This window comes from Poecilia formosa, unplaced genomic scaffold, assembly GCF_000485575.1.
Source record: "Poecilia formosa unplaced genomic scaffold, Poecilia_formosa-5.1.2 Scaffold504, whole genome shotgun sequence".
NCBI lineage: Eukaryota > Metazoa > Chordata > Actinopteri > Cyprinodontiformes > Poeciliidae > Poecilia > Poecilia formosa.
In genome coordinates this window covers 81,890-96,315 of record NW_006800443.1, presented here as the reverse complement: position 1 = coordinate 96,315, position 14,426 = coordinate 81,890, and the positions used below count along the sequence as shown (strand labels likewise).

The 14,426-nt window shown below is 37.8% G+C and overlaps 1 protein-coding gene across 1 annotated transcript; it reads right to left on the bottom strand.

Annotated features, from left to right (window-relative positions):
• Positions 1-186: 186 nt before the first annotated feature.
• irf3 (interferon regulatory factor 3) lies at positions 187-13,732 on the bottom strand. Its single transcript, XM_016664668.1, has 19 exons — positions 13,256-13,732; positions 10,597-10,763; positions 9,343-9,514; positions 9,191-9,258; positions 8,299-8,359; positions 8,158-8,226; positions 7,802-8,056; positions 7,110-7,200; positions 6,213-6,499; positions 6,016-6,134; positions 5,790-5,902; positions 4,179-4,287; positions 3,291-3,351; positions 3,150-3,218; positions 2,794-3,048; positions 2,102-2,192; positions 1,205-1,491; positions 1,008-1,126; positions 187-894 (listed from the first exon to the last, which is right to left on the bottom strand). Exons 2-19 carry the CDS (start codon positions 10,759-10,761, stop codon positions 781-783), a joined length of 2,505 nt encoding a protein of 834 aa, XP_016520154.1. The 5' UTR covers positions 10,762-10,763; positions 13,256-13,732; the 3' UTR covers positions 187-780.
• Between the last annotated feature and the right edge of the window lie 694 nt (positions 13,733-14,426).

Here is a 14,426-nt window from a genome sequence, read left to right as displayed (position 1 = left end):
CATTTTGAGACAATCCCACATTGAAATAAAAGAACAATCGTCAATTGTACCACTGTTGCCTGTTGATGCATATTCAGCACACAGCAAGGCTAATATTAGAAATGTCCTGCCCCCTAGTGGCCTAAAGCCTAAATTAGTTAAATTTCACAGTAAATTCAAATGGACAGTAATGAAGCATTTTCTAAACCGTTCTTATGGGTTAAAAAGACAATCTGTAAATTTTTTATTAGTTATTCATGACATCCTGTTTCCATCATGTTGAAACATCATATGACAATTCAAAATGGGAAAAATAGAAGAACATGGCATTTAATAAATGCAGATGTGAAACAAGAAATGACGTAAGAAAAGGGAAAACAGTTAATCCATAGTTTAAAAAATTAAAACAAGAAACAAGAACAAATGGGTCCAGATGAAGACTAAACTCAGATGAAAACATTTATTATTTTCTGCAGTAAATAAGATCATAATCAGGACAATATAATCACCAACGAGTGAATTAGAATCTGTGGTGGATGTTTTCATTGCAAGAAATTATTTTAAAACTACCATATTTTTGAAGGGACTCAAATAAGTTTTACAAATTATGCATTTTGTGTATCGAAATCCAAAGATAAAGGAGAAAAACAAACATATTTATAGTCACGTGCATTACTTTGTTCAGTCCCAGCTAACGCAGCGACAATGTGGTGATTATTTCTGCAGGATCTGTTTGGCGTCAAATAAAAACATAATAAACTGAGATGTCCTCACATTGAAAGAGGGACAAAAACAAACTCATCAGTAAAGATCCATCATTTCCTCCAGTGACATCTGCAGTTCCACAGACCGCAGGGAGGAGGCGCCACATTCAACAGCTGCGTTCTTCAGAAGCTCCATTGAAGTGGGAACCACCTGAGAGAGAAGAAAGGAGACGAGTCAAACTCATGATCCTGACAACTGAAAGGATTTACGTTCAGTTTTCTCTGTTTTCCATTCAGTCATTTAAAATGAAAGCCTTCCTTCACCTCCACCATGATGAGTTTTTTCTCCCAAGGCTTGTTTTCCGGGTCAGGCCACTTTTCCCCGAGACAGAAGAACATGGAGGACGCTGGGGATTCCTTCCCATCAAAAAAGTCCATTAATCCTACAGGAAATAACAGATAACATGCTGCATATCTAGTCACACACAGGCTCCCTTAAAGGCAGATGTTTCCGTACGCACCTCGGATGAAGTCCTTCACCTGGTAAAGAGGTTCAGGATTCAGTTTAGAAATCTCGCGCGGCTGCATGCTGCTGTCAAACTTGGAGAAGCTCCAGTAGGCTTTGACGTCGCCGCGCCGCTGGCCGTAGATCACGTGCTGCGACATGCCCACATCCAGGCTGCCCAGGCTGTCCAGGATCCTTTGGGTCAGAGAGGCTTGGATTTGATCCAGGATGCCAACCGGGCGCGGCAGAGAGACGATGCAGAGGCCCGTCTCATGATCCAAAACTGCATCGTTTACATCAGGCCTGACGTGATGATGAGACGGAAGAAGAAGAGTGGGGTGAAGAGCCTTAAAGGTGACCTGTAGCACTTCTGAGAACAGGTTAGCATAGATCTGTGGGTGACGCAAAATCATTCTTAGGTGAGGAGATTTCAGTCTGCTCAGTTCTGCCTATTTTGAGTTGTTTTAGGGCGTTTTGTCACTTTAAATCCAAATAAGTTGCTGCTGGCCTGAAGTCAACGTTTACACTCACAAGTGAAAATAGCTGCAATCAGATGAACCATTATACGACCATACATCTTTGAAAAGCTTTAGTAGAGCCTCCTGCACAATCAGCAAGTGGTTTCTGGATGCTAAGTCAACAACAAAACACTCGTCTTTTCCAGCAGCCATTTTAAAAAACACAGTGATAAAACTAGCTGACAAAACGCAATGGAGCTCCACTTCGGTTGCTAGGTGATGGGCAGTGCCTGATGACCTTTGATCTTCTGAGATTAAAAGTCAGAATTCTGACTTTTATAAATGAAGGGTTATTTCTGAGTGAATGAATCAAGGTTTGGCTGAAATTTTCCTGCATGTTTTCCTGATTCGTGTTGGAACATTGAGCAACTCAAACATTGTCTCCTTCTTGATACCTGTAAACTAAGCGAAGTCCAGCTTCGTTGGGAACCTCCTGCTCAGAAACCTTCACCCCTCTGTAGAACACAGCCACCCTGAAATGAGTCTCTGGAGACGCACAAAGAGAAGAATTACAGCAAAAAAATAAACTAAATTAGTCAATTAGAATTCTGACTGTTTTGTGTCTAAATCCAAATAAATAACTAAACATTCTTAGGATTATCTCAGTTATGTTGTTAGTATATAAAAACAATTACTAAACTGTTTCTTTCCTTGTTATACCTTTTTTTTTGTTTCATTTGTTTTGTGTTTTTCCACTAATGTAACGTACCGTAACATGTATCATGTACTCTGATGTAAAATTAATTAATATATATATGGAGAGCGACACAGAGAGAGAGAGAAAGAGAGAAAAAAATAGAGAAAAAGAGAGAGAGAGAGAGAGAGAAAGAGAGAGAGAGAGAGGTTGCACTTTATTACAAATCTGTGCAGTTTTAATATTAAGAAGTTTGCACAGAATCAAGTACTTTAATTGAAATTAAAGCATTTCTAAGGATTTCTGGCACCTGTACAAACTCTGTTATCAGAAACAGGAAGCTGAATTTCCCCAGAAACCTCCATGATGTGCATGTATGTAAACTTCTGGTCGTTTTTCTTGCTTCGTGTCGTTTTTTTTCAGGAATATTTCCTGTGAGAGTGAGTGACTCACTGAAATGATCTCCATCTCTGGTCTGGTTCACCGTTTCTAGGAACTGCGCTGCCTGCTGCCCGTCGCCGTAGCCCACCCCCTCCGCCGCTCCCCCCCCTGCTGGACGTGCCGGTTGCTCTGGCAACCCAGTTTCACGGGCTGCACCCTCAAACATCACTGGATCCTGCTGTTGCCCGGGCAACGGGTGCGCACCAATCACGAGCTGATTCTGCAGCTGCTGTTGCTCAGTAGGAGGCTGAAAGCCTGTGGTGCCCTCTGTGGAAAAGTTGGGTGAAAATGGGAAAGTGTTTTTTTTTTTTTTTTTTGCGGGGAAAGTACCGCTGGTTTGTTTTCTGCTGCAGAGATGAGGAGACTACCTGCTCCAGGGCTGATGTTCAGTCCTCTCAGACACTCCTGGAGGATATCCTGGCTGCCTGGGCTTTCTGCTGACGGAGACTAATGTGGTTTAATAAAATCAGACAGTGATGGGTGAATCAGAATAAAAGCTCCTTGTTTACCTGCGATCAGAATGTCCTCTGGGTTATAAATAGGTCCAGTAAAGAATGGCACAACCCCACTCTAAAAATCACAGAAATATCTCAATAAATTCAGTCATTTTGCTGCAACTAATCATTAATTCATGCATCACGAAAAACTAGGATATGAACAGAAATCTGAGACGGTAATCGAACATTTAAAATCCAAATATAAATGTTCACGTCATTATTTAAGGTCTTGTATTCAATAATTTAAAATGTATGTACAAAGACAATTTTAGCAAACACTATGCAAAACAGATGTGGAGAAAGAGAAATACAACTTAAAACAAACTGAAAATTTAATTCAGAAAGGCATTTCAGTTAAAGGGATTATTTTGACAGTGAGATAAAATATAAATCTTTTTCTGCATTTAAAAGAAATGAGAAAATTATGATGATGAAGCTATATGGGACTAAATGAGCTGATGTTTTGTTGTGTAAGTTTTGTATATTTGGAACATCTTCTGATCTGAAAGTTGATTTTCTTTTCATATGAATGGAGTTTATGCTTCTTTCGGCTTCTTTTCATTCACGATTTATATTAGTTAGATGAACTGTTCATATTTATTACTGAGTGAATAAAATAAAATGAATGAAATTAGTTTTATGTCTGATTGTGTATTTATTTTATTCTTTATTGATTTATGTACTCTTATAACTTTAACTATTGCAAAAAAACAACATGACCTACAAGCAATCCGTACTTCAATCTAGTGATGATTATTTGACTTTTTTTTTCACTTTTTCTTTCCATGTTGTGGTCTCTTATGTCCTTGTGTGTTAAAATTCAAAGTCCACACACACACACACACACACACACACACACACACACACACACACACACACACACATTGCATCATTGCGTACCCCCTGGGGATTGTAGCCGTTCAGAACATTGGCGTCTTCTTGCTCCTGGGATCTAGAAGACGNCACAATAAAAGAAACACATTTATATCGTATTTTTAAGTAAATGGCGCTTTATAAAGCTTGACAAATTTAATTGATCTCAAGCTCTTTGGGCTGTGAAGCTTTTTTATCTCCTGAAAGAAAACAAAGCATAACCGCCATTTCCTCTACATGATTTATCCGCGTGTTGATCTGCTGTTTGCAGAGAAAACATCATCCAGCCGATGGGAATGGATGAAGAGGGGAAGCTGGTCCCGATGGCGGGTCTGGAGGAAGCAAAGTCCGAGTCGGAAAACGAGGCAGAATCAGACAAAGACGACTGAAACACGACAACCTCATGAATCCACTTTATTGATTTGGTTTTGTAAACATTTAATTTCTCCAGTTTGGTCGGTACAGGAATGGGATGCTCTGATTGGAACAACAGAGGACAAAAGATGAAATTGTTTGTCAGTGACGGATGGATAAAGAGGATTTAAAGAAACAAGATGTAGAGCACCTTTCACATTGGTCTGACTTCAGATTTCACTTCTTATTTGTGTTGTAGTTCCTGAGAAGAAATCAGTTTCGTTGTGATTATGACATCAGTGTTTTATTGCAGTTTGTTCTCTGTGTATTAAAAAGATGGCCCTTTCTAAAGTTATCCAGTATTTCTTGATCAGCCAAGATTACAAACATGAGATGAAGTTTACAGCTTGCACCAATTATTTAATGTAACAGGACATCATGGAGCACAGATGAATATAAAACTGCAGCATGTTTTGAAAACAAACTGAGACAAATTCACATTTTTTTGCAGTAGCACAATCCCACATTGAAATAAAAGAACAATCGTCAAATGTACCACTGTTGCCTGTTGATGCATATTCAGCACACAGCAAGGCTAATATTAGAAATGTCCTGCCCCCTAGTGGCCTAAAGCCTAAATTAGTTAAATTTCACAGTAAATTCAAATGGACAGTAATGAAGCATTTTCTAAACCGTTCTTATGGGTTAAAAAGACAATCTGTAAATTTTTTATTAGTTATTCATGACATCCTGTTTCCATCATGTTGAAACATCATATGACAATTCAAAATGGGAAAAATAGAAGAACATGGCATTTAATAAATGCAGATGTGAAACAAGAAATGACATAAGAAAAGGGAAAACAGTTAATCCATAGTTTAAAAAATTAAAACAAGAAACAAGAACAAATGGGTCCAGATGAAGACTAAACTCAGATGAAAACATTTATTTTCTGCAGTAAATAAGATCATAATCAGGACAATATAATCACCAACGAGTGAATTAGAATCTGTGGTGGATGTTTTCATTGCAAGAAATTATTTTAAAACTACCATATTTTTGAAGGGACTCAAATAAGTTTTACAAATTATTCATTTTGTGTATCGAAATCCAAAGATAAAGGAGAAAAACAAACATATTTATAGTCACGTGCATTACTTTGTTCAGTCCCAGCTAACGCAGCGACAATGTGGTGATTATTTCTGCAGGATCTGTTTGGGGTCAAATAAAAACATAATAAACTGAGATGTCCTCACATTGAAAGAGGGACAAAAACAAACTCATCAGTAAAGATCCATCATTTCCTCCAGTGACATCTGCAGTTCCACAGACCGCAGGGAGGAGGCGCCACATTCAACAGCTGCGTTCTTCAGAAGCTCCATTGAAGTGGGAACCACCTGAGAGAGAAGAAAAGAGACGAGTCAAACTCATGATCCTGACAACTGAAAGGATTTACGTTCAGTTTTCTCTGTTTTCCATTCAGTCATTTAAAATGAAAGCCTTCCTTCACCTCCACCATGATGAGTTTTTTCTCCCAAGGCTTGTTTTCCGGGTCAGGCCACTTTTCCCCGAGACAGAAGAACATGGAGGACGCTGGGGATTCCTTCCCATCAAAAAAGTCCATTAATCCTACAGGAAATAACAGATAACATGCTGCATATCTAGTCACACACAGGCTCCCTTAAAGGCAGATGTTTCCGTACGCACCTCGGATGAAGTCCTTCACCTGGTAAAGAGGTTCAGGATTCAGTTTAGAAATCTCGCGCGGCTGCATGCTGCTGTCAAACTTGGAGAAGCTCCAGTAGGCTTTGACGTCGCCGCGCCGCTGGCCGTAGATCACGTGCTGCGACATGCCCACATCCAGGCTGCCCAGGCTGTCCAGGATCCTTTGGGTCAGAGAGGCTTGGATTTGATCCAGGATGCCAACCGGGCGCGGCAGAGAGACGATGCAGAGGCCCGTCTCATGATCCAAAACTGCATCGTTTACATCAGGCCTGACGTGATGATGAGACGGAAGAAGAAGAGTGGGGTGAAGAGCCTTAAAGGTGACCTGTAGCACTTCTGAGAACAGGTTAGCATAGATCTGTGGGTGACGCAAAATCATTCTTAGGTGAGGAGATTTCAGTCTGCTCAGTTCTGCCTATTTTGAGTTGTTTTAGGGCGTTTTGTCACTTTAAATCCAAATAAGTTGCTGCTGGCCTGAAGTCAACGTTTACACTCACAAGTGAAAATAGCTGCAATCAGATGAACCATTATACGACCATACATCTTTGAAAAGCTTTAGTAGAGCCTCCTGCACAATCAGCAAGTGGTTTCTGGATGCTAAGTCAACAACAAAACACTCGTCTTTTCCAGCAGCCATTTTAAAAAACACAGTGATAAAACTAGCTGACAAAACGCAATGGAGCTCCACTTCGGTTGCTAGGTGATGGGCAGTGCCTGATGACCTTTGATCTTCTGAGATTAAAAGTCAGAATTCTGACTTTTATAAATGAAGGGTTATTTCTGAGTGAATGAATCAAGGTTTGGCTGAAATTTTCCTGCATGTTTTCCTGATTCGTGTTGGAACATTGAGCAACTCAAACATTGTCTCCTTCTTGATACCTGTAAACTAAGCGAAGTCCAGCTTCGTTGGGAACCTCCTGCTCAGAAACCTTCACCCCTCTGTAGAACACAGCCACCCTGAAATGAGTCTCTGGAGACGCACAAAGAGAAGAATTACAGCAAAAAAATAAACTAAATTAGTCAATTAGAATTCTGACTGTTTTGTGTCTAAATCCAAATAAATAACTAAACATTCTTAGGATTATCTCAGTTATGTTGTTAGTATATAAAAACAATTACTAAACTGTTTCTTTCCTTGTTATACCTTTTTTTTTGTTTCATTTGTTTTGTGTTTTTCCACTAATGTAACGTACCGTAACATGTATCATGTACTCTGATGTAAAATTAATTAATATATATATGGAGAGCGACACAGAGAGAGAGAGAAAGAGAGAAAAAAATAGAGAAAAAGAGAGAGAGAGAGAGAGAGAAAGAGAGAGAGAGAGAGGTTGCACTTTATTACAAATCTGTGCAGTTTCAATATTAAGAGGTTTGCATAGAATCAAGTACTTTAATTGAAATTAAAGCATTTCTAAGGATTTCTGGCACCTGTACAAACTCTGTTATCAGAAACAGGAAGCTGAATTTCCCCAGAAACCTCCATGATGTGCATGTATGTAAACTTCTGGTCGTTTTTCTTGCTTCGTGTCGTTTTTTTTCAGGAATATTTCCTGTGAGAGTGAGTGACTCACTGAAATGATCTCCATCTCTGGTCTGGTTCACCGTTTCTAGGAACTGCGCTGCCTGCTGCCCGTCGCCGTAGCTCCCCCCCTCCGCCGCTCCCCCCCCTGCTGGACGTGCCGGTTGCTCTGGCAACCCAGTTTCACGGGCTGCACCCTCAAACATCACTGGATCCTGCTGTTGCCCGGGCAACGGGTGCGCACCAATCACGAGCTGATTCTGCAGCTGCTGTTGCTCAGTAGGAGGCTGAAAGCCTGTGGTGCCCTCTGTGGAAAAGTTGGGTGAAAATGGGAAAGTGTTTTTTTTTTTTTTTTTTGCGGGGAAAGTACCGCTGGTTTGTTTTCTGCTGCAGAGATGAGGAGACTACCTGCTCCAGGGCTGATGTTCAGTCCTCTCAGACACTCCTGGAGGATATCCTGGCTGCCTGGGCTTTCTGCTGACGGAGACTAATGTGCTTTAATAAAATCAGACAGTGATGGGTGAATCAGAATAAAAGCTCCTTGTTTACCTGCGATCAGAATGTCCTCTGGGTTATAAATAGGTCCAGTAAAGAATGGCACAACCCCACTCTAAAAATCACAGAAATATCTCAATAAATTCAGTCATTTTGCTGCAACTAATCATTAATTCATGCATCACGAAAAACTAGGATATGAACAGAAATCTGAGACGGTAATCGAACATTTAAAATCCAAATATAAATGTTCACGTCATTATTTAAGGTCTTGTATTCAATAATTTAAAATGTATGTACAAAGAGAATTTTAGCAAACACTATGCAAAACAGATGTGGAGAAAGAGAAATACAACTTAAAACAAACTGAAAATTTAATTCAGAAAGGCATTTCAGTTAAAGGGATTATTTTGACAGTGAGATAAAATATAAATCTTTTTCTGCATTTAAAAGAAATGAGAAAATTATGATGATGAAGCTATATGGGACTAAATGAGCTGATGTTTTGTTGTGTAAGTTTTGTATATTTGGAACATCTTCTGATCTGAAAGCTGATTTTCTTTTCATATGAATGGAGTTTATGCTTCTTTCGGCTTCTTTTCATTCACGATTTATATTAGTTAGATGAACTGTTCATATTTATTACTGAGTGAATAAAATAAAATGAATGAAATTAGTTTTATGTCTGATTGTGTATTTATTTTATTCTTTATTGATTTATGTACTCTTATAACTTTAACTATTGCAAAAAAACAACATGACCTACAAGCAATCCGTACTTCAATCTAGTGATGATTATTTGACTTTTTTTTTCACTTTTTCTTTCCATGTTGTGGTCTCTTATGTCCTTGTGTGTTAAAATTCAAAGTCCACACACACACACACACACACACACACACACACACACACATATACACACACACACACACATTGCATCATTGCGTACCCCCTGGGGATTGTAGCCGTTCAGAACATTGGCGTCTTCTTGCTCCTGGGATCTAGAAGACGATGGGGCTTTTGATGGTAAAGAAAAGTAAACAGATTGTTACAGTTTTAAGTTTTATAATCATCAGGAACATTTGGATCTTGACCCCTCACCTCCTGACGCCGACTCCTCCGGCCAGCGGTAGACCTTATGTGGGTTGGCGGCGTCGTTCTTGTTGTCGGACACCATTTTGAAGCCCTTCGCTCTCAGGGCGCTGCGGAAGTTCCTCTTCCAGACGGAGGGGTCTCCCTGAGCCCGGCCGTTCCCGCTCACCTCCGCCCAGGCCTGCAGGGGGAGCAACAAAACAGACATTTTTACATCTTGTCATTTATCTCCATTGTAGCATGAGTTGGGTTTAAGATGGAAGGTAAGCAGTCAATGATTTTCAGCCAAATTGATGGAGAGCCAGAGAAAGGACTATATCTATAAAAATAACTCACTGAATGAATTAAGTTAATGTTACTTAGCATATTAGTGTAAAACAACATGCTAATGATAGCATTTGAGCTAATTTTTTACTTAAAAGCTAAAGTTAACTTACTGAATGGACTGAGTTAAAGATGGTTAACATTAAATCAGTTCAATACTACCAGGCCTGTAAGCCTACATAATCATGACAGCATGAAGCTAACTTTAGCCTTTTAGCTAATTTTGACTTATATTTTACAATAAATTAGGTTTAGTACTATATAAAACATGCCTTAGTTTTTACTTTGCATTTAATTAAATAACTAATTGAATAGATTAAGTTAATGCTACTCAATATGATTGATAGTGTAAACCAACATGACACATGATAGCATTTAAGCTAACATTAACATTTAATCTATTTTGTTACTTAAAACCTCAGGTTAACTTTCGTAGTTCAAAGCAACCTTTATTATGTTTATAAGCCTACATAATAATAGTATCATTTCGGCTAACATTAGTCTTTTAACTTATTTTGGCTTCTCTACTCCATGTTTGTATTTTAAAATTAAGTTTAAATACAACTGTCATGGTCTAATAATGCAACTGCCATGAATTAATTGATGTTTTGCATAAGGTGGATAACGTTTAACGTAATAAACACATTTTTACTCACTGAATCTGTGAATTTCTGACAGAAATGTATTATTTTATGCCTCCTTTTATTAATTTGTTGGAGTGTTTTACAGCCGCCAACAGGATTTTTGATAAAGAAAATCATCCCCACAGCATCACGCAGCCACTACTGTGCTTTACAGTAGAGATGGTATAAAAAAGATGTTTTATATATTAAAATACACACAGCTACTCTCTATTTTCTGATTAGGTGACTTCTGAAGAAAAGCTGCTTGCACTGGTAAAGGTCGTACAGTAGGAGAAAATAACTAGTTTTTAATGACCTTAAAGATGAGAACATCCTCATTGGAGGAGTCCTGCCTCAGCGCGTGCTTCCATGGGATGCAGAACTCGGTTTGCTCAGGGTTGGTCCAATGGACGCCTGGATACCTCTTACTGTCGATGCTGGACTTGAGCCATGGGATCAGCAGTGGTTTTGAATGAGCCATTTCTGTAAAACCAAAAGAAACAGATGCTGTCGACACCAGGCAGCTTTACAGAATCTGAAATCAAACTTTTAGAAAACACATATCTTCTTCGAAATCTAAGTGCCACAGTCATCCAGATTTTTTCTTGTGTGAATCGCACACAGATTATAGGGAATTTATCCAATGTTAAAGTGATCCCTGAACTATTCTGGTCCTAAAAACACCCTCAATAAGAGCGGATCTTAACTGTCAACCAGTGGTGGGCTCTGCTAACTAAAAAGCTAGTTGTGCTATTCCTAGAACACTAATTATAAACATTAGTTCTGCTAACAATAAAGCGCTACACCAACACAGTTTAGTGGAAGCAAATGCTAAAGCATTAACTTCAATTTAAAGTATATCTCTTTTAAAGACTACAACCCTCGAGCACCAATTTCATTTTGAAATGCTAATTTACATACATATAAATGCCTTCTGTGTCTGTGGTTTATGTTGTCCCTTTATGTTTCTTGCTTTAAAGTTACTCAATTTATTGGGGCAAAAAGAGCAAACACATGGAGAGGAAATAGAACTGCGGTATAAACAGTCTTCATCCTCTTCACAATAAGAGCATGAATACAAATGTGTACTTAACAGTCGATTACCAAGTAAATTAATGCTTCAGAATTTATCTGGGAGATTCATTTAGAGGAAGGTATGTGTGCTACGTGTTTTCAGAGTTAGTAAAAGTGCTAAAGCGCTAAAATTAGCTACATTAGCTAGTAGCGCATTAGCATAAGTTTGTCATCTAATGACAGGAAGAAGCACATTCTTGGCAACTCGCATGACTTGGTAGAGATGCATTCAAAGTTCGTTAGTCGTTCCTGAGATTTATTTACCTCAATAACCATCTTCCTCCTCCTCTTCCTCACTGTTCCTGGGGCAAAGTGGCAAATCTTTCTTTTTGTTGCCAATTTCTGAATTTTCCTCATCGATAAACACCTTTCTTATTTGAAAGCATCACCTTCATAAAATATCAGAAGGAAATGGGTATCTGTCTGATATTTAAATAGCAAATAATGTTTTACTAAATAAACATTTTAAAAAGTTAAATATACATATAAAAATTGTCAAATGTGATTATCTTTTCAACAAATTATTTTTGAAGGTGGATTTGTTGATATTTTCTCATTGTCAGAGTGAGTTGCATTTTATATCAGGAAAAAAATAACAGATAAGAGAAAACTCAAGTACAAACATTTGATATTGAGTGTTTTGTTTGATACAAAAAATTACAAGCATAAAACAGTTTCTGTTTCATTTCTGTTAACAAACTTCAAGATCTCGATTGCGTTTTACAAGAATAACAGAAAACAGAAACTAACATTAAATTGCAGCAAAGCAAAGTTCAGGCCAAATATTAACTGGGTTGCTCTGGGAAAAACGAAGAGCCCACTGAAAACCTCCTGGGTTTTCCACCAAATACTGATTTCTGAGTTAAACATTAGTGTTGTTGTTTCTAAATGAATATGAACTTGTTTTCTTTGCATTATTTGAGGCTCTGCATCTTTTTGTTATTTTCACCGTTTCTCATTTTCTGCAAATAAATACTAAATTTTCGGGGGGCATTTCAGAGACATGTTGTCAGTAGTTCATAGAATAAAAGGACAACATTCATTTTTACCCAAACATAAACAGTAAAATCAGAGAACTGATTATTTTAATTGGTCTCTTAATATTTTCCAGAACTGTATATTCTAATAATAAATCCTGATACAAGATTTTTTTCACACACTTTATTAGCTTGTACAATCATGAATACATATAATACTTAATATATGGAAAATTGTTACTTTAACACATTAAAAAATCATGCAAGCATTTATTTCATAAAATAGTTTAATGCGGCATTTGTCCTTGGTAAATAAAGGTTATAATAAGTTACAAATTAAGAAGAGGTTATATTAAATCCTTCTTTAAATAAAGTCTCGAAAGTGAATCCATGTAGCTGCTTTTCTCCCCACTTCCTCTAAAATATCAGAAATTTCATGAAAAAAAAAACAAGTAGTTGAGATATTTGGTAAATATTACAACTAAGGAAGAGGAAACTGACTGAAGCCAGCAAAAGTGTAATAGTTGCATCACGTATTATGATAATAAAGCTGATATAGAATTAAAATACTTAAAATATGCACGTCTGATATATGAATAGTGAAAAATGCATAATAATATCTTATTCATTCTGATGAGGTTTAGCAGAAATTAAAAAACCATTAGGCGGTTGTTATTACACTTTTCATTAAGCCTAATTTCTATATTAAAATGTTCTTGCTGTTCTGTAATATTAGAAAGTTAAATGCTGTTTTCAGTAGTGCTTAGCAGAAAAACATCAACATGAACAGAAATAAATGCTTGACAGCATCATTCTGTATGTATTTAATCTGTAAAATCTGCTTCACTTTGCAAATAGAGTTACTGACATACATAAACTTTTCAATAATATTCAGTCTTTTTAAATGTATTGTATGTGTACTACCTTTATGTTTCGCCACAATAACAGAATAATTGATCCTCTCGTACCTTTTAGTGATGCAGGTTCGGTTCGTTCGGCTCAGGTCGGTCCAGTGGTCGTTTTCGGAACCCGAAGAGAGAAAAACCAGCTCAGAGGTGGAGACACGGCGGGGGACGGCGACCAGCTGCCCTCCAATCCGAGATGCGGCTTTCTTAAAAAGCTGACACCTCCTGATTTCTGACTTTCGGAGCTTCTCACTTCTCGGGAAACTCCGTCTGTTTGTTTCGTTTTCCTGATGTGACGTCAGCACGTCGAGCCACGCTTGCCCAGGCAAGCCGTGCCTACAAACACTCACGAGGCTGGTGCCTACTTCTGAGTACCAGCGTTATGCACTTTGAAGTACGAAGATTTAACAGTATTAAAGTGATTTATTTGTCAAATTGCGTTATTTCTGCAGAACATATAGCACTTCCACACAAGTATAAGCGGTTTTAGATATTGAGTGAATTAGTATAAATTTGTTTTACGTTCAAATGTAGCTGTAAAATATTTATCTAGCTTACTTTTATCAAGTGTTACATCGATAAATGTTCTAAACTGGATTCTATGATCCTTTTTTTTTGTACATTCACTGTTTTTACATTAAAGAAATGCCAAATTTATTCTGCAAGATTTCAGCTGACTTGTTGCATGACTTGTTGATTATCTGAAAAATGCACTCTGACATACCATGCTTAGTAAATGTATTCACACCCTTCAAGCTTTTCACCCTCACTTTGTTACATAAAAACTAAACGATTAAATTTATCAAGATTTTTTGTGCGACAGATCTACACAAGGTAGAGTTTTTCAATTTCTGTAATAAAAAATCTGAAAAGTGTGGTGTGCATTTGTATTCAAACATCCTGAGTACTGGCAAATTCTTCTTCATCAGTTCAAGCTCTGTCAGATTTGATGGGTAGAGCAGCTGTGAGTCATTTTATATTTTCTCAATTTGGCTCAAGTCTGTACTTTGACTATGCCACTCTAGCGCATAAATATCCTTTCATTTAAACCATTCAGTTGTCGCAACGGCGGTACGTTTAGGGTTAATTTCCTGCGGAATGCAAACCTCTGCCCAAGTTTCAGCCATTTTCCAGCTTCTAACAGTTTTCTTACAGGATTTATCTCCATCTTTAACCAACACACAGCATGA